A 22,367-nucleotide genomic window follows, 5' to 3' on the forward strand; every position below is an offset into this window, starting at 1 on the left:
CTGCTGCTGACGATCGCAGCGATATCACCTATGTGTACGTTAAATAGTACGGCCCAGAAACAATGGCGCGCAATTTTTTTTTTTTTTACTATTTTGGGCCAGTTGTCCTTTGAAGAAAAATAAAAATCAGGAGATATTTTACCACCAAAGGAAATTTGTCCTGCAAAAAACAATGTATAATCACCTGGATTTGCAAAGTAGATATGTCTCAAAAAAATAAACAATGAAAAAAAAAAAAAGCCAAAAAACATAAGCGGTGGGGAGAGGAAGAGCGGAACTTCCCCTTTTGGGTGAAGTTCCGCTTTAAGCACAGTTCCCTTATTTTAGGATTTTATGACTAGGCCCAGTACAGTCGCTCGTGTCCTACAGATGAAGGGCGAACTTACTCATAGTTCTTCACCAACTGGTACAGACAGAGCAGGATGCCCAGCCAACAGGCACTGTTATCAGACTGCAGATAATAGCCGATCTTCTCTACGACGGCCGTCCAGCGAGTCGGGTAATCGTGTTTGATGATGTGATGGATACAGGTGGTCAGCTGCACTCTGCAATACACAATGACACCCAGAGATGAAGTAGATTCGAGTATCAGATATAGATAATCTAGGTAACAATGTTACATTCTGCAGGATTCAGAGAGCAATGAGGAAGCAGCCTGGTCACCTTCACCGGCAGGCAGCATCTCCGTCCTATACATTCCAATGAAGGAGACCCTTTCCTGTGCAGGGTGATGTGGCAAAGTCTTCCCCTATATTCAATAACAGGGCCAACCTCATTCCCCCCCCCCCCCCCCCAATCCTTATTCAATGACACCAGCAACCTAATCCCCCCCCCTTATATTCAATAACAGCAATATCGGTCATTTCAGTGCAGAGGAGGATGGAGGAGAAGAGAGGGAGTGCTGGCAAAGTATAGAGGGGGTGGGGAGGGGGGGGGGGTGGTAACTGGTCCAGGGCCTTCCAGTTGTTCAAGAACTGAAATTCCCATCATGTCTGAACGTCAGCGTTTTACAATGGGACGTGTAGTTCAACAACAGCTGGAGGACCGCAGTTTGGAGATACCTGCTCTAGACAGACTAATCACTTTGTCCTGCATGAGAAGGGTGACCGTCTTTAACCACTCACCTACCAAGGTACGCTTATATACGGCATGGCAGACAAGGGGTTAAACAAAGCAGCTGAGGGCTTGGTGCTGGGCTTTAGGAGCCGAAAGGCTTTCCGGTAAGAGTGATATGGGTAGTTCTAAAGCTACCCCCCGATCACTTATAGGAATCTCAGTATACCCCCCCCCCCCCCTTCTATCAGCTGATAGCACCGGTGGTAATTCCTAGGCTCCCCTGTCCCCGATGCCTCCTGTGACTAGTGACCCAGAAGCAATATGCATTACATCCACCTCCGGAGGGCACAGCTGTCATTTCTTGACTCGCTGCATTGGAGGGCAGGAGAGACATTGGGGAGGATCTAATAGACCCCCTTATGCCACCATAAAGAGAACCGGTCATCTGCCCATGCCATCATATAGGTGGTTTGTTAGCCCACCTTGTGACAGCAATAATAATAATAATAAAAAAAAAAAAAACTAATTTGGATCTTTAGCAAAAAAAATTACTTCCAGCCTGGACTGGAAGGGACGTCATGACATCACTCTAAGGCCAAAGAGGTCATTAAAGACCATCTACTATTTGATCGCCTCAGACTAGCTGTACCGCACCGTCAGATCATTCCTCGGGCTTGCCGGTTTGAATGGTAAGCTTGAAAAATAGCGTGGGGTGGGGGGTGTTTGTTCGGAGGGAGTGACATCTCCTCCTGCCGCTTCTGAAAGCGCTCCAGCGGCTCATGAGCTGCTCGGAACGCTTTCATGAGATAGCCAGCTGAAGAAAAAAATACTGGTGGTTATGGCCGATAGCTTCTTCTATAACCCCGTTAAACTCCGAAGCCGTAACGTATATTATAATTATTACACAACCACCACCCAAAATATTTAGACAAAAAAAAAATTAAAAAAAATGAAGAAACTGCACCCATTTTCTTCTACAGGGTCTCTGCTTTCAGAGGGAGTTACAATAATTTCTAGAAAAAAAAAAAATTAGAGATGATAGAGATATATATTATCTCTATAAAAAAAATTGTTCAAAAAATTAAACACGTGTTAAGCAAGCGATTAACCTCTTCCTTTTCAAGAAGCCCATTGTGACTTGGATTCCCGCCTTCCCTCTATACACACCTTATCAGCTCTGGAGATTGGATGATGGCTTCTACAATATTCTCCCGGATGAAGTGGCGGTCCTCCTCGGGGATCGTGTGTGTGGGGACTTCGCCGGGGATCACCTCTCGGTCCGGCCAATACTGAGTGATCATATTTTTTAAATAAATAACACCTGTGAGGGGGGAGAAGAGGAAAACGATAAAAAACACAAGTCTGACTTCACAGCGCGCTGTATAATCGCTGCAATGACATCATCACCTTGAATTTAAGTTACCGATTTATATATTTTCAGCACCCAATGCAAAAGACAGTCATTGTGTTGACCTGCCTGGTGCTACTGAACAAAGGTCACTCTGCCTGTCCATTCTTAGGGCCAATTCCCCCCCCCCCCCCCATATCCAGGCTACAGACCAGCTATAGGAAGACATGGGACAAGCGGTGTGTGCGCAGGAGGAGGAGGCACAGAACTGACCCCCCCCCCACAGACTGAAGTCCCTTCAGTCTTGCACAGGTTGTACCGGCTCTTCTCCTGGACTGAAACGGCTTCCTCTGATTTCACTGCACACTGTGAGCTTCTCAGAGCCCTGTGTGATGACACCTTCCTTAATAAACGCATGATGTTTAAAAACACCATCCTGACTTTCACTGGGGTTTCCCTTTAAATCCATGTGCCATGATATCTCCGACATCTCTGCTGTGACCGCGGCTGACACAAAACTCGGCAGTTCCGTGTCGGAGATTTTGCTGAATTGACATCATGAGGATTTTCTCTTCTTCTACCAGCTGCACTTTGAAAAAAAAATAACACTTCTAGAGATGAAGCAGCAGCTGTCTGGCTGTGATTGCTTCAGTTTGTGCAAAGTATGGAAAAGACGTCATAAAACGGTCTAAATTTAACAAGAACGTCAGAAAGTAAAAGCTGAACCCATTCAAAGAGAATGCAAATCAATATCTGGCTCAGCTCAATCAACACCCCTCCCCCCACCGTATTCATGTGTACCTGTCAGGGAAAGGGGTGAAGGATGAGCAGTCACCGGGCACCACAGCAATGCCATGTCCACTTATTAAACCTTAAACCTCAGACATGAAATATCAGCAAAGCATATCCCCCTCTACCGTGACTGGGAGGAACAGCGCCCTCCCCCCTCCAATCACCGGGGAGGTACAGTGCCCCCCCCCCCCCCAAAACACCGGGGAGGTACAGTGCCCCCCCCCCAAAACACCGGGGAGGTACAGTGCCCCCCCCAAAACACCGGGGAGGTACAGTGCCCCCCCCCAAAACACCGGGGAGGTACAGTGCCCCCCCCCCAAAACACCGGGGAGGTACAGTGCCCCCCCCCCAAAACACCGGGGAGGTACAGTGCCCCCCCCAAAACACCGGGGAGGTACAGTGCCCCCCCCCAAAACACCGGGGAGGTACAGTGCCCCCCCCCCAAAACACCGGGGAGGTACAGTGCCCCCCCCCAAAACACCGGGGAGGTACAGTGCCCCCCCCCAAAACACCGGGGAGGTACAGTGCCCCCCCCAAAACACCGGGGAGGTACAGTGCCCCCCCCCAAAACACCGGGGAGGTACAGTGCCCCCCCCCCAAAACACCGGGGAGGTACAGTGCCCCCCCCCCAAAACACCGGGGAGGTACAGTGCCCCCCCCAAAACACCGGGGAGGTACAGTGCCCCCCCCAAAACACCGGGGAGGTACAGTGCCCCCCCCAAAACACCGGGGAGGTACAGTGCCCCCCCCAAAACACCGGGGAGGTACAGTGCCCCCCCCAATCACCGGGGAGGTACAGTGCCCCCCCCCAATCACCGGGGAGGTACAGTGCCCCCCCCCCCCAATCACCGGGGAGGTACAGTGCCCCCCCCCCCCAATCACCGGGGAGGTACAGTGCCCCCCCCCAATCACCGGGGAGGTACAGTGCCCCCCCCCCCCAAAACACCGGGGAGGTACAGTGCCCCCCCCCCCAAAACACCGGGGAGGTACAGTGCCCCCCCCCCCAAAACACCGGGGAGGTACAGTGCCCCCCCCCAAAACACCGGGGAGGTACAGTGCCCCCCCCAAAACACCGGGGAGGTACAGTGCCCCTCCCCAAAACACCGGGGAGGTACAGTGCCCCTCCCCAAATCACCGGGGAGGTACAGTGCCCCCCCCCCCAAATCACCGGGGAGGTACAGTGCCCCCCCCAATCACCGGGGAGGTACAGTGCCCCCCCCCAATCACCGGGGAGGTACAGTGGCCCCCCCAATCACCGGGGAGGTACAGTGGCCCCCCCAATCACCGGGGAGGTACAGTGGCCCCCCCAATCACCGGGGAGGAACAGCATCCCCCCCGCCCCCCAGGGAGGAACAGCTTCCCTACAAGACCGAGTGTGTGGTCCATTTTATTCTCCCAGGTCAATTTACAGTTCACTCTGCTCTGTGATGCTCAGTGTGTGACATCAGACCCCGCCCCCTGCCTTCTGGAGCCGAGAAATGCTGTGTAAAATGTGTGCCTTAGGAAGCTGTAGAGAAGAGAAGACTGCAGATAAACAGGTACAATTTATGTAGTAGTTTCATCTCTGTATCACCTGAGGCCAGTCACTACACTGGGCTTACATCTACTTTAATATTTATTGACAGCTCAGAATAAAAATATATTAATTCCTTGCAATGATGAAAACTGCCTACAGGGGGGGCCAGCACTGCATACAGGTGGATTTGCAACCCCCCCCCTACTCCACACACAGCACGAACCCCTCTTTGTACTCACCTGCTTGTCGCACAGGTAGATCCAGTTGCTCAGACATGGTGATCTGCAGCAGGGTGGACACGAAGGTCACAGACTTGTGAGCCTGAAAAACAAAAATAGGGAAAATAAGAACGGCGAGAGGGAGGGGAAGGGCGAGAGGGAGGGCGAGAGGAAGGGCGAGAGGAAGGGCGAGAGGAAGGGCGAGAGGAAGGGCGAGAGGAAGGGCGAGAGGAAGGGCGAGAGGAAGGGCGAGAGGAAGGGCGAGAGGAAGGGCGAGAGGAAGGGCGAGAGGAAGGGCGAGAGGAAGGGCGAGAGGAAGGGCGAGAGGAAGGGCGAGAGGAAGGGCGAGAGGAAGGGCGAGAGGAAGGGCGAGAGGAAGGGCGAGAGGAAGGGCGAGAGGAAGGGCGAGAGGAAGGGCGAGAGGAAGGGCGAGAGGAAGGGCGAGAGGAAGGGCGAGAGGAAGGGCGAGAGGAAGGGCGAGAGGAAGGGCCGGGCGAGAGGAAGGGCCGGCGAGAGGAAGGGCCGGGCGAGAGGAAGGGCCGGGCGAGAGGAAGGGCCGGGCGAGAGGAAGGGCCGGGCGAGAGGAAGGGCCGGGCGAGAGGAAGGGCCGGGCGAGAGGAAGGGCCGGGCGAGAGGAAGGGCCGGGCGAGAGGAAGGGCCGGGCGAGAAGGGAAGAGAGGGAGTGACACCGCGGGGGAAGGGGGAAAGAGAGAGACAGTGCGGGGGGTGAGGGCGTGGTGGGGGTGGGAGGGAGAGATCGGTGCACAGCTCTGATCTATGTAGTCACATGTGGGGTGTTGGATATATGGGGGCTCCTCAGTATCCCAGTCAGGCTCCTCTGTGCTGCTGTGTGAGAAGAATCATAATGCCCCCCCCCACCCCCGCAGGATCGGTAATGCAAGGGGGCCGCAGCTGAAGGGCGCTAAGGATTCACAGACGACGCTCCTCGACTTCTAAACACTGCAGAACAGAACGCCCTTCAGAAATGTATTCCTGACTAAAGCAGAACTCCGGATAAAGTAAAAAACATCTCCCTTGCTTTGGGGCTGTGGAGATTCTGACCGAACTGAAAGGGTTACACACACCTTTAGTCTTGGGGGGGGGGGGGCGCCTTTCATCAAAAACCTTTACTTACCCGATTCCGGCCCCCGCCCCAAATTCTCCCAGCAAACTATCCCCCTATGCTCTGGCAGTAAATTTTTTTTTGTTGCCTTCTGGTTCAACTTGGTATACGATCGAACGTATATGAACACATACAATCCTTCCCTTCTATTGGTTGAACTAATTGGCCTTATAGCTTTAAACTAGAAATACTATGTAACTATATCTGTCACTGTCATCCAGTCCAGTGCAGGGCTATGGTAGCTGCATGGTCCTCGACACAGGAGCACCTGAGAACCAGGGGAATCACAACTTCCTAAAAGGAGGTCACATCCTCATCGCTTCAAACCTAGACTCGTAGTCGATCTGTGAGCAGGGGGGGGGGGGGGGTCTTTCTTCTCTTATCCTCCCAACCCCCCCCCCCTCTCTTATATTGAGACCCATTGGTAATTACAATTATCCATTAATATTGTTAGATATCTTTTTTCTCATCTGCTCCTGATGAGTGGAGGTCTTCCACGAAACGCGTCGAGCCATTTTAATGCAACGTGTTTATAGCTTAAGTTTTATCACAATCAACCTTTTACTGTACCAAACCAACTACGAAGGTCATTGGCTTTTTATAGACATCAGTAACGTCCCAGGGACACAGAGCACCACCGATCGGCGCGCAGGCGTGGCAACTGTGGGACAACGTCACATGACATCTCAGAACGAGAGTGCCACCCCGTTGCCACCATTTGTCAATACGGCGGGCAGTGGCTAAATGAGCCTCTTAAACTCGGGTCCTGAGGGCACACAGAGGGGCACAGAAAGAAGAAGGGGAACCTGGACAGTGAGGGGGACTACAGGGTCCGTTCTAGGAAATGTAAAACACCCCCCCCCCACCCCCTCGGCCATTCTGTGTAGGTCCCGGGGTAAAGCAAGTAGGTAAAAAAAAAAAAATCTACCTGTCGCCCGCCACGATCGACCGGTTGCCAACCCCCTTCATAAGGGGGGTGTAAAGTCCCAACGTTTTTCACCTTATTGAATTAAGGTGAAAAACGTTGCTGTAGTGTCCCCCCCCAGACCCCCCCCCCCCCCCCCTTCTTACCCAAACCCATTCATTGCAGCGCTGTGCACAGGCCTTCATCTCATTGGACAGATAGCAGGAGCCGTTGGCTCCCTCTGCAGCCAATCAAATGCAATGACACTGGAGCCAGGGGGAGGGGCCGAGTCCCACTGTCTGTCAATGGACGCAGCAGCAGGACTCAGAAGCCCCCCCAGGGAAAGCGGCTCTCTGTGGGGGCACCCAATGAAGAGGAGGGGCCAGGAGCGCAGGATCGGGGCTGCTCTGTGCAAATCTACTGCGGGAATGGAATCCAGAATGGAGGAGAGGCCGCGGCCTCCAGCCCAATACACCATCGCGATCACATACCGGGTCACTGCGATCGCCAAGAACAGTCCAGACGTGGGGAATACATCCTCCCCTCCCCCTCCCCATTTCTTAGAGTCTATAAAAGGCTGTCAACCTCTTTATGACCACCCAACACAGGTGCAGCATTAAAAAGCGCGCGCTTTAACGCCGTCACGCCGCACTGACAGCACGCTAGAGTTTTTTGCTAGAAAATTACTTAACATATTTTTTAGCAGTGACCCTAGAGAATAAAATGGCGATCGTTGCAATATAATGTCACACGGTATTTGCGCAGTGGTTTTTCAAATTCAAAACCACTGGTGCCCAACACACACCCCGGCACGCACCTAAAGGTCAACACACAATGCAGGCGCACGTGCAACACTCAACACACCTCGGCGCACCATGCGCCCAACCCCCGCGGTGTGCGCCAGGCACCACCACCCCAGGCACCCAACAGCCCCCCCAGGGCCCAACACCCCCCACCGCCGTGCGCCAGGCACCCAACACACCCCCTGCGCGCCAGGATCCCAAACACAAACCTGGGCGCACGTGCAACACCCAACACACCTCGGCGCACCATGCGCCTAACCCCCACGGTGTGCGCCAGGCACCACCACCCCAGGCACCCAACAGCCCCCCCAGCGCCCAACACCCCCCACCAGCGTGCGCCAGGCACCCAACACACCCCCTGCGCGCCAGGTGCCCAAAACATAACCCCCAGCATGTGCCAGGCGCCCCACAACACACACCCTGGCACGCACCAGGCTCCCAACACACAACCCAACGCCCAACACACCCTAGCACATACCTAATGCCCAACACACAACTCAGCGCATGCCAGGATCCCAACAAACCCGGGCGCACGCACAACGTCCAACACACCTTGGTGCACCATGCACCCAACAACTCCTGCGGCGTGCGCCAGGCACCACCACCCCCAGCACTCAACAGCCACCCCACCGGCACGCGCCAGGCACCCAACACACCCCCCCAGCACGAACGAGGTGCCCAACACTCTCCCCCCCCCCCCCCCTCCCCGGCAAGCGGGCGCCAGAAGTTGCCCCTTACTGTCACACCTTTATCTAGAAAGAACTCCGAACCCAATTCACAACAAACAAAAAATAAATAAAATGGCGCTGACACGTAATCTGCAGTTTGCAGCTCCTCTGAAGTGACATTTTATTGGCTCTTCTTATCTGTTATTAATGGCGGAGTGTGACCCCCCCCCCGGGGGGCACGGAGGAGAGTGCGAGGGGCTGGGGCAGACGGCGGCGGTGATCTGGGTATAGATTATAGAGAATGTGCTGAACGGAGGGGAAAGGGACAGGCTGACTAATCACTCGGCACGCTCCATAGTCCTCTCACTGCAGCACTCTGCCTCATCAGCAGCTCTACGGATGTGAGAGAACACAGAGATTAATCCGTCCATTATATGACGGCACGGGGCCCGGATCCCTGCAGCGCCTCTCCGACTACCGCAACCCCCTTCACTCCAATCCCGGAGAATGTGACCGGATTACCTGTCATATACCCCCTCCCCCACCTTCATCTGACAATGCCGATTACCTGGCTGCCATGCTGAGCAAGTCGGCAGAGAACTCCTCAGAATGCAGGACCAACAGCCAGGAAACCAGCATTTCCAGAGGGAGGTCAGAAAAAGTCTGGCTCCTCCATGGACTGAAATGGCTTCCTCTGATATCACTGCACACTGTGAGCTTCTCACAATGTGCATTACATTAGTAGCTGCAGCAAGTCTGATGGACCCCGTCTCCTTTCCGGTCTGGAGGACATCCAGCATCATCTAGCTCTTTCCTCCTCAGTCTGTGTCCCTAGATCCACCCACCCATCCTGTCCCTTTCACTCAGTGGATTTCAGTTCTTTCAATCACGGAGGCTCGGGGTCCCATGTCAGCATTACCAATACAAATACAGCCTGATGATGAACGCCCACTTCTAGACTAGTGCCCGCCCATCAAGGCATTTTGATATTTGCATAACTCCTCCCACTGCTTGCATTGGGGCTAAGGGCTCATGGGGGGGGGGGGGCTGTCCTCCCAAGAGCCGGCCCACTGCTTACAGGCGTGACCTGGGGCTGGCTGTATGCAAATCTAGAGCCCGCCTACTGCTTAAAGGTGTGACCTGGGGCTGGCTGTATGCAAATCTAGAGCCCGCCTACTGCTTAAAGGTGTGACCTGGGGCTGGCTGTATGGAAATCTAGAGCCGGCCTACTGCTTACAGGCGTGACCTGGGGCTGGCTGTATGCAAATCTAGAGCCCGCCTACTGCTTAAAGGTGTGACCTGGGGCTGGCTGTATGCAAATCTAGAGCCCGCCTACTGCTTACAGGTGTGACCTGGGGCTGGCTGTATGCAAATCTAACGCTCACTCCTCCAGTATGGCACCGACCCACCAGCAGGGCATTTGCATAACTCCTCCCAAGAGCCCACCCACTGCCTGCAGCTGTAACCTGGGGCTGGCTGTATGCAAATCTAGAACCCGCCTACAGCTTGCAGGTGTGACCTGGGGCGGTCTTATGCAAATGTAACGACCACTCCTCCAGTCAGGCACTGCCCCCCTTTAAAACTCCTCCCACTGCTTGCATTGGGGCTAAGGGCTCATGAGGGGGGGCTGTCCTCCCAAGAGCCGGCCCACTGCTTACAGGTGTGACCTGGGGCTGGCTGTATGCAAATCTAGAGCCCGCCTACTGCTTACAGGCGTGACCTGGGGCTGGCTGTATGCAAATCTAGAGCCGGCCTACTGCTTACAGGCGTGACCTGGGGCTGGCTGTATGCAAATCTAGAGCCCGCCTACTGCTTAAAGGTGTGACCTGGGGCTGGCTGTATGCAAATCTAGAGCCCGCCTACTGCTTAAAGGTGTGACCTGGGGCTGGCTGTATGCAAATCTAGAGCCCGCCTACTGCTTACAGGTGTGACCTGGGGCTGGCTGTATGCAAATCTAGAGCCCGCCTACTGCTTACAGGTGTGACCTGGGGCTGGCTGTATGCAAATCTAGAGCCCGCCTACTGCTTACAGGTGTGACCTGGGGCTGGCTGTATGCAAATCTAACGCTCACTCCTCCAGTATGGCACCGACCCACCAGCAGGGCATTTGCATAACTCCTCCCAAGAGCCCACCCACTGCCTGCAGCTGTAACCTGGGGCTGGCTGTATGCAAATCTAGAACCCGCCTACAGCTTGCAGGTGTGACCTGGGGCGGTCTTATGCAAATGTAACGACCACTCCTCCAGTCAGGCACTGCCCCCCTTTAAGACATTAGCATAACTCCTTCGAAGAGCCCGCCCACTGCTTGCATCAGAACTGAGGGCTCTTGGGAGGAGCAATGAGGCCGGATGCTGGGATTTTTTTTTTAGGAAGCTATGTACAGCCCCCTGCTGGCCCCTCCCACCGGCCAGGATCTGCCTGCATTGCACAGAGAGAAGCACAGAGACCCGGTGAGGACATCACCGGGACTAAAATAAGATATGTAATACAAGTAGAAATGTTTTATTATGTTAATGAGGGGGAGGAGCTGCTGATAGAATTTTATATTGTTTAGGGAAGGGAGGAGCACAAGATAACTGACAATTTTAGTTAAGTTGCTGGCGGCGGCTTCCATTTCTATCTAATAAAAAACATGGCGGTCAGATCTGTACATTAGAGAGGCGGCTCTGCTGACAGCTCTCAGTATTACACAATGACTGCACTTCACTGCTTCTCCCAGCGGGGGGAATCACAGCAAGGAACCAATGCCCCCGCGGCAAAAAAAAACCCGAGACAACTACCGCCCCCTCCCCCCCCCCATGGCTCACCCGCAGGCCGATCAATTGGCAGCTACCCTATCCAGGACGCAGCAGCGGCATCCCCCCTCGGACCACCGCCCCCCCCCGGCCAATTGGGTCTCAAGACCCGCTTTCCTGCGCCCCTTAAGGAGCGGCCGCCACTGCCTTAGAATGTACAATAGTGATGGAAATATGGAACAGCAACAAGTAAAGTTTCCAAATCCCATACAAGGGTTTCAGTGGAAGCAACTCAACCTGAGAACCGAGGAAAGCACAGAGCCCCTCCACAATAAATACTGAATGGATGAGGAAGCAACTTTACGGTTACAAAAAGGGGCCTTCTCCGAGGGTCCCCCCCGGTTACAAAAAGGGGGCCTTCTCCAGAAAAGGGGGTCCTCCCGGTTACAAAAAGAGGGCCTTCTCCGAGGGGGTCCCCCTGGTTACAAAAAGGGGGCCTTCTCCAGAAAAGGGGGTCCTCCCGGTTACAAAGAGGGGGCCTTCTCCGGAAGATGGGGCCTTCTCCGAGGGGTCCTCCCGGTTACAAAGAGGGGGCCTTCTCCGAGGGGTCCTCCCGGTTACAAAAAGGGGGCCTTCTCCAAGGGGTCCTCCCGGTTACAAAAAGGGGGCCTTCTCCAGAAAAGGGGGCCTTCTCCGAGGGGTCCTCCCGGTTACAAAAAGGGGGCCTTCTCCAGAAAAGGGGGCCTTCTCAAAGGGGTCCTCCCGGTTACAAAAAGGGGCCTTCTCCGAGGGGTCCCCCCGGTTACAAAAAAGGGGCCTTCTCCAGAAAAGGGGGCCTTCTCCGAGGGGTCCTCCCGGTTACTAAAAGGGGGTCCTCCCGGTTACTAAAAGGGGGCCTTCTCTGGGGTCCTCCCGGGCCTTCTGTAGAATCTCCCGGTTAGGGAAGCTCCGCACATTCCTGGAATAGAGGACATTCCACACGGACACCATGAAATTCCTCTTATGTGGAGCTGAGGAGAGGCCAGAAATATCCCAAATTCCATGTGTGAGGAAACAGGAGGGAGGAGGATTGGAAAGGGCCTTCACTGGGCTCATGCTGAACGATCACCGGAAGGTCAACCTGCTGCTCTGTGGTAACATGGAGGGTCCATCACCACCAGCACATCCCCCACTCCCCCTTTATCTGAGATTCTGCCTGTAGCACGACCTTAAAGTGCACCCCCGCTCAGACTAGGGCCCGTTAACCCTTAAAAAGGACGAATGACTCCCTGTTCTTGCAGGCTGTCTATGAATGGTCTTTTTTTTTACGCAATGGCACAGCTCATGCTGTCATGGGGAGGGGGCAGCACCAGCTGAAGGTACAGAGCCAACTGGAGCGGCTCTATGCCATGCGCTCTATGAAGACCAATCACAAATGGTAACCATATCTGATCTGAGAAGTCCCTCCCCTTCCTATAACAGAGGGGGAAATGAGGTCTATTGAATGAAGGGCTGTGCCTCTTGGGATGCGCGACGTGCATATCATTCACCACCACAAAGACAGACCGCTCCCGGCCAATGATTGTTAGCCTGTGGGACCAGCTCCTGATCATGTGACCACCGACAGCCAATCATAGTGGTCACAGCTGACCTTTCCTAGCATGCGGCGGGTGCTCTCAATACGCTTATGGGTCCCCCTATGTCTCACAATGCATTGCAAGCTATAGAGAGACTTGCGCATAGCACTGTAGGGTGGCAGGAAGCACGCATGAACCCCAGCATGCCGCAAGGAGAAGAGCTCCAAACATCCAATGTGTGCCAATCAGGAGCCTGGAGAAGGCCGTGGTACATACCACCACCCCCACCGCACCTTCTATCACAGTCCTATGGAAGTTTAAAGGAGAAGTACGGATAAAGCTTCTTTTTTTTTTTTTTGGCCAGACAGGTCTTGGGGGTCACAAGGGTGCGCTTACTTTTACTTTGTGAACCAGAGATGGCCGACAGCAGCCCATCCTCCCTTCACCCCACTATCAGCCAATTTGGCACAGCTGCTCCAGGCTCTGGAAGGATCCAGACAATACAAGCGGGACCCACCTGGCTCCCTGTACAGCTAAAGAACCAGAAACCGCCCCTCCCCCACACCCCGGTGAGCAATGGAGAGCGACGACCGACAGTCACTGCTCTGAGCAGACTGAGAACTGCGGGATCAGTGGCCATGCGATCGCTCAGTTCTCGATCTTAGACCCGGGGGGGACAGCGATATTGTGTACTTCCTTTAAAATGAGGAAGTGGAGCCCTGAGCAACAAGTGACGTCGCCTGTTCCCGGCATCAACATTCACAGTCCTGATTATTGTTTAACAGTTTTATCACCAGCTGATCGCACCTATAAATCAGCAATTATTCCTCCTTCCTGTAAGGACGCCTGCAATGATACAGCGGCAGCGCTGTCACCTCCTGGACCGAGGGGGGGGTCTTAAGGGGGACATACAAGACACGGGATCCATGGCTCAAATTGTGGCCAATTCAATAGAAGTCTGAATTAAATCAAGCCGAGAGGGCCGAATGGAACAAATTGGGTGGAAATTGTTTGGCAAACAGCACCAGCAACGCACACCATTTGGGACGACACAGTAGGGGTGGTTGTACGCGTGTCGTCCCAGAGTAAACCATCATTGGGGGGGGTTGGGGAGTCCTAGGATAGGAGACTGGGGAGGATAAGATACCGGGGTGGTACATAGGTCCAGGCTATTAAACTCTGGGGGTTCATTGGTCCTAGTAGAGGACACTGTGGAGGGAGGTGGGTCTCGGGCTATGACATGGGGAAGGGGGTAGTTGGTATGTGCCAGACAGCTTGGACTGCATGTCAGTATGGAAAAAGTGCCCTCTATAGGTGTATATACCGTATACAGTCACACGAGGGGAGCGCAACGCACTCTAGAGGTGTATATACAGTCACATTGGGGGGTGTAGCGCACTATAGGTGTATATACACCTTATACAGTCACATGTGGAGGGGGGGTGTGGTGTCTATAGGTGTATACACTATATACAGTCACATGGGGGGGGGAGTGTAGTGCACTATAGGTGTATATACACCTTATACAGTCACATGTGGAGGGGGGGGGGGGGGGGGAGTGTAGTGCACTATAGGTGTATATACACCTTATACAGTCACATGTGGAGGGGGAGGTGTTGGGTCCTCTATAGGTGTATATACTATATACAGTCACATGGGAGGGCGCCCTCCTGAGTGTCCGGAGCTCATAAAGAGCGGAGAATTCATTCCCCCGCTGGGGTGACACCCCCCCGTTTCATATCCAGTGTTCGGGGATGAGGGGGGCCCTGATTCCCCAGAGACAACCCATTAAATGCCTGACTTGGGATAGCCCCCCCCCCCCCCCCCGCAACATATGTGCACCCCTTACATAGGATTGTACCCCCCCCCCCCACTCTACAGCAGTATTACTTGAGGGAGGGGTATTACATGAGAACCAGGCTAGAACACCGTGTGGGGGGGGGTACATGAGTCCCAGGATAGGACACAGTAGGGGTGGTTGTACACGTGTCGTCCCAGAGTAGCCCACCATGTGGGGGGGGGGGGACCTAGAATAGGAGACTGGGGAGGATAAGATACCGGGGTGGTACATAGGTCCAGGCTATTAAACTCTGGGGGTTCATTGGTCCTAGTAGAGGACACTGTGGAGGGAGGTGGGTCTCTGTCTATGACACGGGGAAGGGGGTAGTTATGTGTGTGACAGCTTGGACTGCATGTCAGTATGGAAAAAGCATAGTGCCCTCTATAGGTGTATATACCGTATACCTCCACATGGAGGGGAGCGTAATGTACGCTAGAGGTATATATACAGTCACATATGGGGGGGGTGTAGTGCACTATAGGTGTATATACACCATATACAGTCACATGGGAGGCATAGTGTCCTCTACAAGTGTATATACTATATAGTCACATAGTGCACTGTATAGGTGTATATACTATATACAGTCACATGGGGGGGGGGGGTGTAGTGCAATATAGGTGTATATACACCGTATACAGTCACATGGGGGGCATAGTGTCCTCTATAGGTGTATATATTATATAGTCACATTGGGGGGGGGGGGTGTAGTGCACTATAGGTGTATATACACCATATACAGTCACATGTGGAGTGGGAGGTGTAGTGTTCTTTATAGGTATATACACAGTTACATGTGGGGGAGCGTAGCGCACTATAGGTGTATATACACTGTATACAGTCACATGGGGGGAGCGCAGCGCACTATAGGTGTATATACACTGTATACAGTCACATGGGGGGCATAGTGTCCTCTATAGGTGTATATACTATATAGTCACATGGGGGGAGAAGTAGTAGCGCACTGTATAGGTGTATATACTATATACAGTCACGGGGGGGAGCATAGCACACTATATGTGTATATACACTGTATACAGTCACATGGGGGGCATAGTGTCCTCTATAGGTGTATATACTATATACAGTCACATGGGGGGGAGAAGTAGTAGCGCACTGTATAGGTGTATATACAGTCACACGCTGGTTCCGTCTGTCCCCGACGCTTTGCTGCCAAACATTTATCACATTAACCCTTTGGGGGTCACCAGAAGTCAATTCTCTCCCATTTCCTGTGATGTCACATTGGGGGTTCTCAGGCTGGGAAGGGGAGGAGTCGGGTGACCAGGAAGGCCGCCTCCCACTCATCTGGAATGCGATGAGTCATCTGTGATCAGGAAATGACTGTGGTGGGGAGGGGGGGGGTCACCGGCCGGCACACATGGAAGACGACTTTCACTTTGAAGATGACAAAGTATCACGCAATGTTTGTTTTGGCAGCCAGAGAGCGATGGAGTCACACGCCGGAGACGCAGGAATCCTGGGTGATGAGTAATGGGGGGGGGGGACTACAAGGACCAGCCAGCCTTATAAGAAGATATTCCATGTACAAAGCACTGCACACACATTACTGATGGGAAAACTACAACATATTGCACCCCCCGGGGTCCCCAGAGAGGTGAAGTGTGCCGGTAGTCAGATTATGAATCACTTCCTAGCAACGAGGGGGGAGGAGGAGGGGGCGGGCACAGACAACAAATCATTGTGGGTGTGGCTTAGGAGGATCAGCTGATTTGCATGGCAGCCGCCTCCCAGCTGTACAGAAACACAAAGTTACCAAGATACAGGAAAGAAACATTTCTGGATGAATACAAAGTATCCAACTGTGAGAGCCAATGGGATTAGGGGATAGGACATTAGAACGGGGGAGGGGGTACATGGCATATAGGATGTGACACTAAGGGGGGGGGGGGCCATATGGCAGAGCGGCCCACAGAGAGCACTGCCACATATGTATGTGGGGGGGGGGGGGGCTTTAATACGGTCACATGTAACAGGTGGATGAGGGTGCAGCCCTGTGGGGGGGGGGGCAGTACCGTCCTATGTGAGAGGTGGCATGGGGGGGAGGGGCAGTCCTATGAGGGGGGGGCACAGACTGACATAGGGGGGCTTGGAGGTGTATAGTGTACTGCTGTAGAGTTGGGGGGTTACAGTCCTATGTAAGGGGTGCACACATGTTCTCCCTCATCCCCCAACACTGGCTATGAATTGGGGGCGTCCCCCCGAGAGAGAGGAGCTCCGGACACTCACGAGGGCGTCCCCCCCAGGGAGAGGAGCTCCGGGCACTCACGAGGGCGCCCTCCCCCCAGGGAGAGGAGCTCCGGGCACTCAGGAGGGCGCCCTCCCCCCAGGGAGAGGAGCTCCGGGCACTCAGGAGGGCGCCCTCCCCCCAGGGAGAGGAGCTCCGGGCACTCAGGAGGGCGCCCTCCCCCCAGGGAGAGGAGCTCCGGGCACTCAGGAGGGCGCCCTCCCCCCAGGGAGAGGAGCTCCGGGCACTCAGGAGGGCGCCCTCCCCCCAGGGAGAGGAGCTCCGGGCACTCAGGAGGGCGCCCTCCCCCCAGGGAGAGGAGCTCCGGGCACTCAGGAGGGCGCCCTCCCCCCAGGGAGAGGAGCTCCGGGCACTCAGGAGGGCGCCCTCCCCCCAGGGAGAGGAGCTCCGGGCACTCAGGAGGGCGCCCTCCCCCCAGGGAGAGGAGCTCCGGGCACTCAGGAGGGCGCCCTCCCCCCAGGGAGAGGAGCTCCGGGCACTCAGGAGGGCGCCCTCCCCCCAGGGAGAGGAGCTCCGGGCACTCAGGAGGGCGCCCTCCCCCCAGGGAGAGGAGCTCCGGGCACTCAGGAGGGCGTCCCCCCCAGGGAGAGGAGCTCCGGGCACTCAGGAGGGCGCCCTCCCAGGGAGAGGAGCTCCGGGCACTCAGGAGGGCGTCCCCCCCAGGGAGAGGAGCTCCGGGCACTCAGGAGGGCGCCCTCCCCCCAGGGAGAGGAGCTCCGGGCACTCAGGAGGGCGCCCTCCCCCCAGGGAGAGGAGCTCCGGGCACTCAGGAGGGCGCCCTCCCCCCAGGGAGAGGAGCTCCGGGCACTCAGGAGGGCGCCCTCCCCCCAGGGAGAGGAGCTCCGGGCACTCAGGAGGGCGCCCTCCCCCCAGGGAGAGGAGCTCCGGGCACTCAGGAGGGCGCCCTCCCCCCAGGGAGAGGAGCTCCGGGCACTCAGGAGGGCGCCCTCCCCCCAGGGAGAGGAGCTCCGGGCACTCAGGAGGGCGCCCTCCCCCCAGGGAGAGGAGCTCTGGGCACTCAGGAGGGCGCCCTCCCCCCAGGGAGAGGAGCTCTGGGCACTCAGGAGGGCGCCCTCCCCCCAGGGAGAGGAGCTCCGGGCACTCAGGAGGGCGCCCTCCCCCCAGGGAGAGGAGCTCCGGGCACTCAGGAGGGCGCCCTCCCCCCAGGGAGAGGAGCTCCGGGCACTCAGGAGGGCGCCCTCCCCCCAGGGAGAGGAGCTCCGGGCACTCAGGAGGGCGCCCTCCCCCCAGGGAGAGGAGCTCCGGGCACTCAGGAGGGCGCCCTCCCCCCAGGGAGAGGAGCTCCGGGCACTCAGGAGGGCGCCCTCCCAGGGAGAGGAGCTCCGGGCACTCAGGAGGGCGCCCTCCCAGGGAGAGGAGCTCCGGGCACTCAGGAGGGCGCCCTCCCAGGGAGAGGAGCTCCGGGCACTCAGGAGGGCGCCCTCCCAGGGAGAGGAGCTCCGGGCACTCAGGAGGGCGCCCTCTCATGGACGCTGGGTAAACCTGCCAGCGGAGGGAACGGAGCGCCCCCTGGAGTGTGAAGTGTCTGAGGATGTAGCTGAGCGCCGGTTGAGGTTCTGGACTGCGCAGAACATGACAGGACCTCGTGGAATCCAAAGTCATGTGACTTGAAGTAACACCCAAATAATCGGGAGGTCCGAGGACATCGATCACATCAAAGTCTGACCAAAGTAGTGCAGAGAGAGACTTGGAAGGTGCAGAGATAAGAACAGGACTCATTGGGAATCATTGGGGGGGGGGGGACTTCTTATAGGACTTCGCAGTCCCAGGACGCAGGACAAGTCACATGTGTGAAGGGGGGTCACCTCCTGTAATGTCTGTCCAGGGGGGGAATGTGGAGGGGGGAGGGGGGTGTAATGTGGAGGGGGGAGGGGGGTGTAATGTTGGAGGGGGGGGTGTAATGTTGGAGGGGGGGTGTAATGTTGGAGGGGGGGGTGTAATGTTGGAGGGGGGGGTGTAATGTTGGAGGGGGGGGTGTAATGTTGGAGGGGGGGGTGTAATGTTGGAGGGGGGGGTGTAATGTTGGAGGGGGGGGGTGTAATGTTGGAGGGGGGGGGTGTAATGTTGGAGGGGGCATTATTCTATGTAACTTGGGGGGGGGGGGGGGGATGATGTCATAGTGGGCACTCGCCACCTAGGACCCTCATAGTACATATGAAAGCCCCTCCCCCATACATACCCCAGAACCCCACCCTTCTCACACTGTCAGCTGCTGGTGGGGGGGGGGGCTGTCATGTGACATGAGGGGTGACGGGGAAGGGGGGACACATGTACAGAGGAGTGACATATTGGGGGGGGCTGTCATGTGACATGAGGGGTGACGGGGAAGGGGGGACACATGTACAGAGGAGTGACATATGGGGGGGGGGCTGTCATGTGACATGAGGGGTGACGGGGAGACACATGTACAGAGGAGTGACATATTGGGGGGGGGGCTGTCATGTGACATGAGGGGGGCACAGAGCACATACTTGGAATGGAATGTTGGGGGGGTCGATTATATGTTATAGTGGGGGGGGTGACACATTTGAAAACACCCAGGAGGGGGGTAGTCATACATGAGGGGTGACGGGGAAGGGGGGGGGACACGTACAGAGGAGTGACATATTTGGGGGGGGGGTAATACACATGCTGGTAGGGGGAGGGGTGACAGGACTGAGGTGGGGGGGTACAGTCCTATTTAAGGGGTGCACAGACATTGGGGGGGCCATATGTACTATTTGAGGGTAGAGAAGTCAGTCCTATATGTGGAGAGAGAAGAACTACACATGGTGGGGGGGGCTGTCATGCCTCCCCCCATATAACATGTGACCGGGGGGGAAGGGGGGTCCTATGAAGTCTATGTGGGGGTGTCTTGTCCCTTGTTGGGAGGGAAGTCTCATGTGACTTTTAGGGGGGGGGTCACACATGTATGAAGGATGTGGGGGAGGGGATGTCCTATGAATACATGTGGGGGTGTCATGTGCCCTAACGGGGGGCTCTTGTGTACGGTAATATGAGGAGGTTGAACATATGGTGGGGGGGGGAAGGGGGGTGTCCTATGAAGTATGTGGGGGTGTCATGTCCCTTGTTGGGGGGGGTCTCCCATATAAAATGTGACCTTTTGGGGGGGCTCATATTATTGGGGGTCACGCCACATGTATGAGGGATATGGGGGGAGGGGATGTTTTGTCCCCTAATGGGGGGGCTGGTGTATGAAGTACATGTGGGGGTGTCACGTCCCTTGTTGGGAGGGGGGTCTCCCCAATATACCATGTGACCTCTGTGGGGGGGAGGGGGTCAGGTCTCCCCCATAACACATAGTGGGGGGGCTCGGTTATATATGGATGTGGGGGGAGGGGGTCCTATGAAGTACATGTGGGGGTGTCTTGTCCCTTGTTGGGGGGTCCCCCATATAACACGTGACTATTGGGGGGGTCATTATTGGGGGGGGGTCACATCACATGTATGAGGGATATGGGGGGAGGGGATGTTTTGTACCCTAATGGGGGGGCTCCTCTATGAAGTACATGTGGGGGTGTCACGTCCCTTGTTGGGGGGTCCCCCAATATACCATGTGACCTGTGTGTGGGGGAGGGGTCATGTCTCCCCCATATAACACGTGGTGGGGGGGGGTCTCAGTTATATACAGATGGTGGGGGGGAGGGGAGTTGCCGGCCGGTATTCTCCGGTACACACGTGTCCGGTCTCCCCGGTGTGGGGGGAGGGGGGGGTCCCGGTGGGGGGGCGGGGTACACGTGCTGTGTGTCGGAGGTGACACGTGCGGCCGGTAGCGGATCTCCTCCTCTCTCCGGGGGTCTCACCTCGTTGAGTTGTCTCTCGGCGGCCTCCCTCAGGGCCGGGTCCATGGTACCCCGGAGGGCCTCGATCAGGATATTGGGGTCCATCGCGCCTCTTCCCGCTCTCCGCCGCCTCACACACAGGAAGACCAGAGCGCCCAGGCCGCCGCTTCTAAACCCCGCCCCCCTAACCGACACACGTCACGCCTGGACCCGCCCACCCCGAGATGACAGCCGAACGTCACCCCCCCTTCTGCACACAACGTCACCACGGGTCCCGCCCAGATATCCCCCAAAAGAAAGTCAGCGTGACCCCGCCCCTTCTTAAAGAGCGCCGCTAACTCCGCCCACAGAAGGCGGGGAAATCCGATAGCCCCACCCACCGCTGTTTCCAGCAACGCGCGTGGACAGCCGTCAGTTAGTCTCAGCCCCGCCCTGCCTCATAGATCGCAGACTCCTCCCACTGTGGGCCCATAGGCGGAGCAAGACTAAGGGGGGCGGACCGATGGGAAAGAGCATGCCGGGAGATGTAGTCCGCAGGGTGCTCTGCCCTCGTGTCACCTGCTCCGCTCATCACTTCCGGTCCGCTCACTCGGCATGTGACCCCGGAGCGTGTCCGTCCTCTATATACCGTATATATATATCGTCCTCTATATACCATATATATATATCGCCCTCTATATACTATATATATATATATCGTCCTCTATATACCATATATATATCGTCCTCTATATACCATGTATATATATCTCGTCCTCTATATACCATATATATATTATATATCGCCCTCTATATACTGTATATATATATCGTCCTTTATATACCATATATATATCGTCCTCTATATACCATATATATATATCGTCCTCTATATACCATATATATATATCGTCCTCTATATACCATGTATATATATATCGTCCTCTATATACCGTATATATATATATATCTTCCTCTATATACCATATATATATAGTCCTCTATATACCGTATATATATATCGTCCTCTATATACCATGTATATATATATCGTCCTCTATATACCATATATATATATATCGTCCTCTATATACCATATATATATCGTCCTCTATATACCATATATATATCGTCCTCTATATACCATGTATATATATCTCGTCCTCTATATACCATATATATATTATATATCACCCTCTATATACTGTATATATATATCGTCCTTTATATACCATATATATATCGTCCTCTATATACCATATATATATATCGTCCTCTATATACCATATATATATATCGTCCTCTATATACCATGTATATATATATCGTCCTCTATATACCGTATATATATATATATCTTCCTCTATATACCATATATATATAGTCCTCTATATACCGTATATATATATCGTCCTCTATATACCATGTATATATATATCATCCTCTATATACCATATATATATATCGTCCTCTATATACCATATATATATATATCGTCCTCTATATACCATATACAACCCCTGGCAAAAATTATGGAATCACCAGTCCCTGAGGATGTTCCTTCAGTTGTTTATTGTTGTAGAAAAAAAGCAGATCACAGACATGGCCAAAAACTAAAGGCATTTCAAATGGCAACTTTCTGGCTTTAAGAAACACTAAAAGAAATAAAAAAAAATAATTGTGGTGGCCAGTAACAGTTAGATTTATAGAACAAGCACAGGGAATAAATTATGGAATCACTCAATTCTGAGGAAAAAA

General features: G+C 54.6%; 1 protein-coding gene across 1 annotated transcript in view; it reads right to left on the bottom strand.

The window, feature by feature from the left end:
• The window catches only part of IPO7 (importin 7), a gene marked incomplete at its 3' end in the record, with an annotated part of 51,074 nt that extends 30,228 nt beyond the window's left edge, over nt 1-20,846 (bottom strand). The window contains 4 exon segments of the mRNA XM_073603987.1: nt 387-545; nt 2,224-2,377; nt 4,952-5,033; nt 20,652-20,846. Of these exon segments, the coding sequence (XP_073460088.1) occupies nt 387-545; nt 2,224-2,377; nt 4,952-5,033; nt 20,652-20,735 (479 nt within the window).
• Between the last annotated feature and the right edge of the window lie 1,521 nt (nt 20,847-22,367).

The sequence above is a fragment of the Aquarana catesbeiana genome, linkage group LG11, assembly GCF_042186555.1.
Source record: "Aquarana catesbeiana isolate 2022-GZ linkage group LG11, ASM4218655v1, whole genome shotgun sequence".
Lineage (NCBI taxonomy): Eukaryota > Metazoa > Chordata > Amphibia > Anura > Ranidae > Aquarana > Aquarana catesbeiana.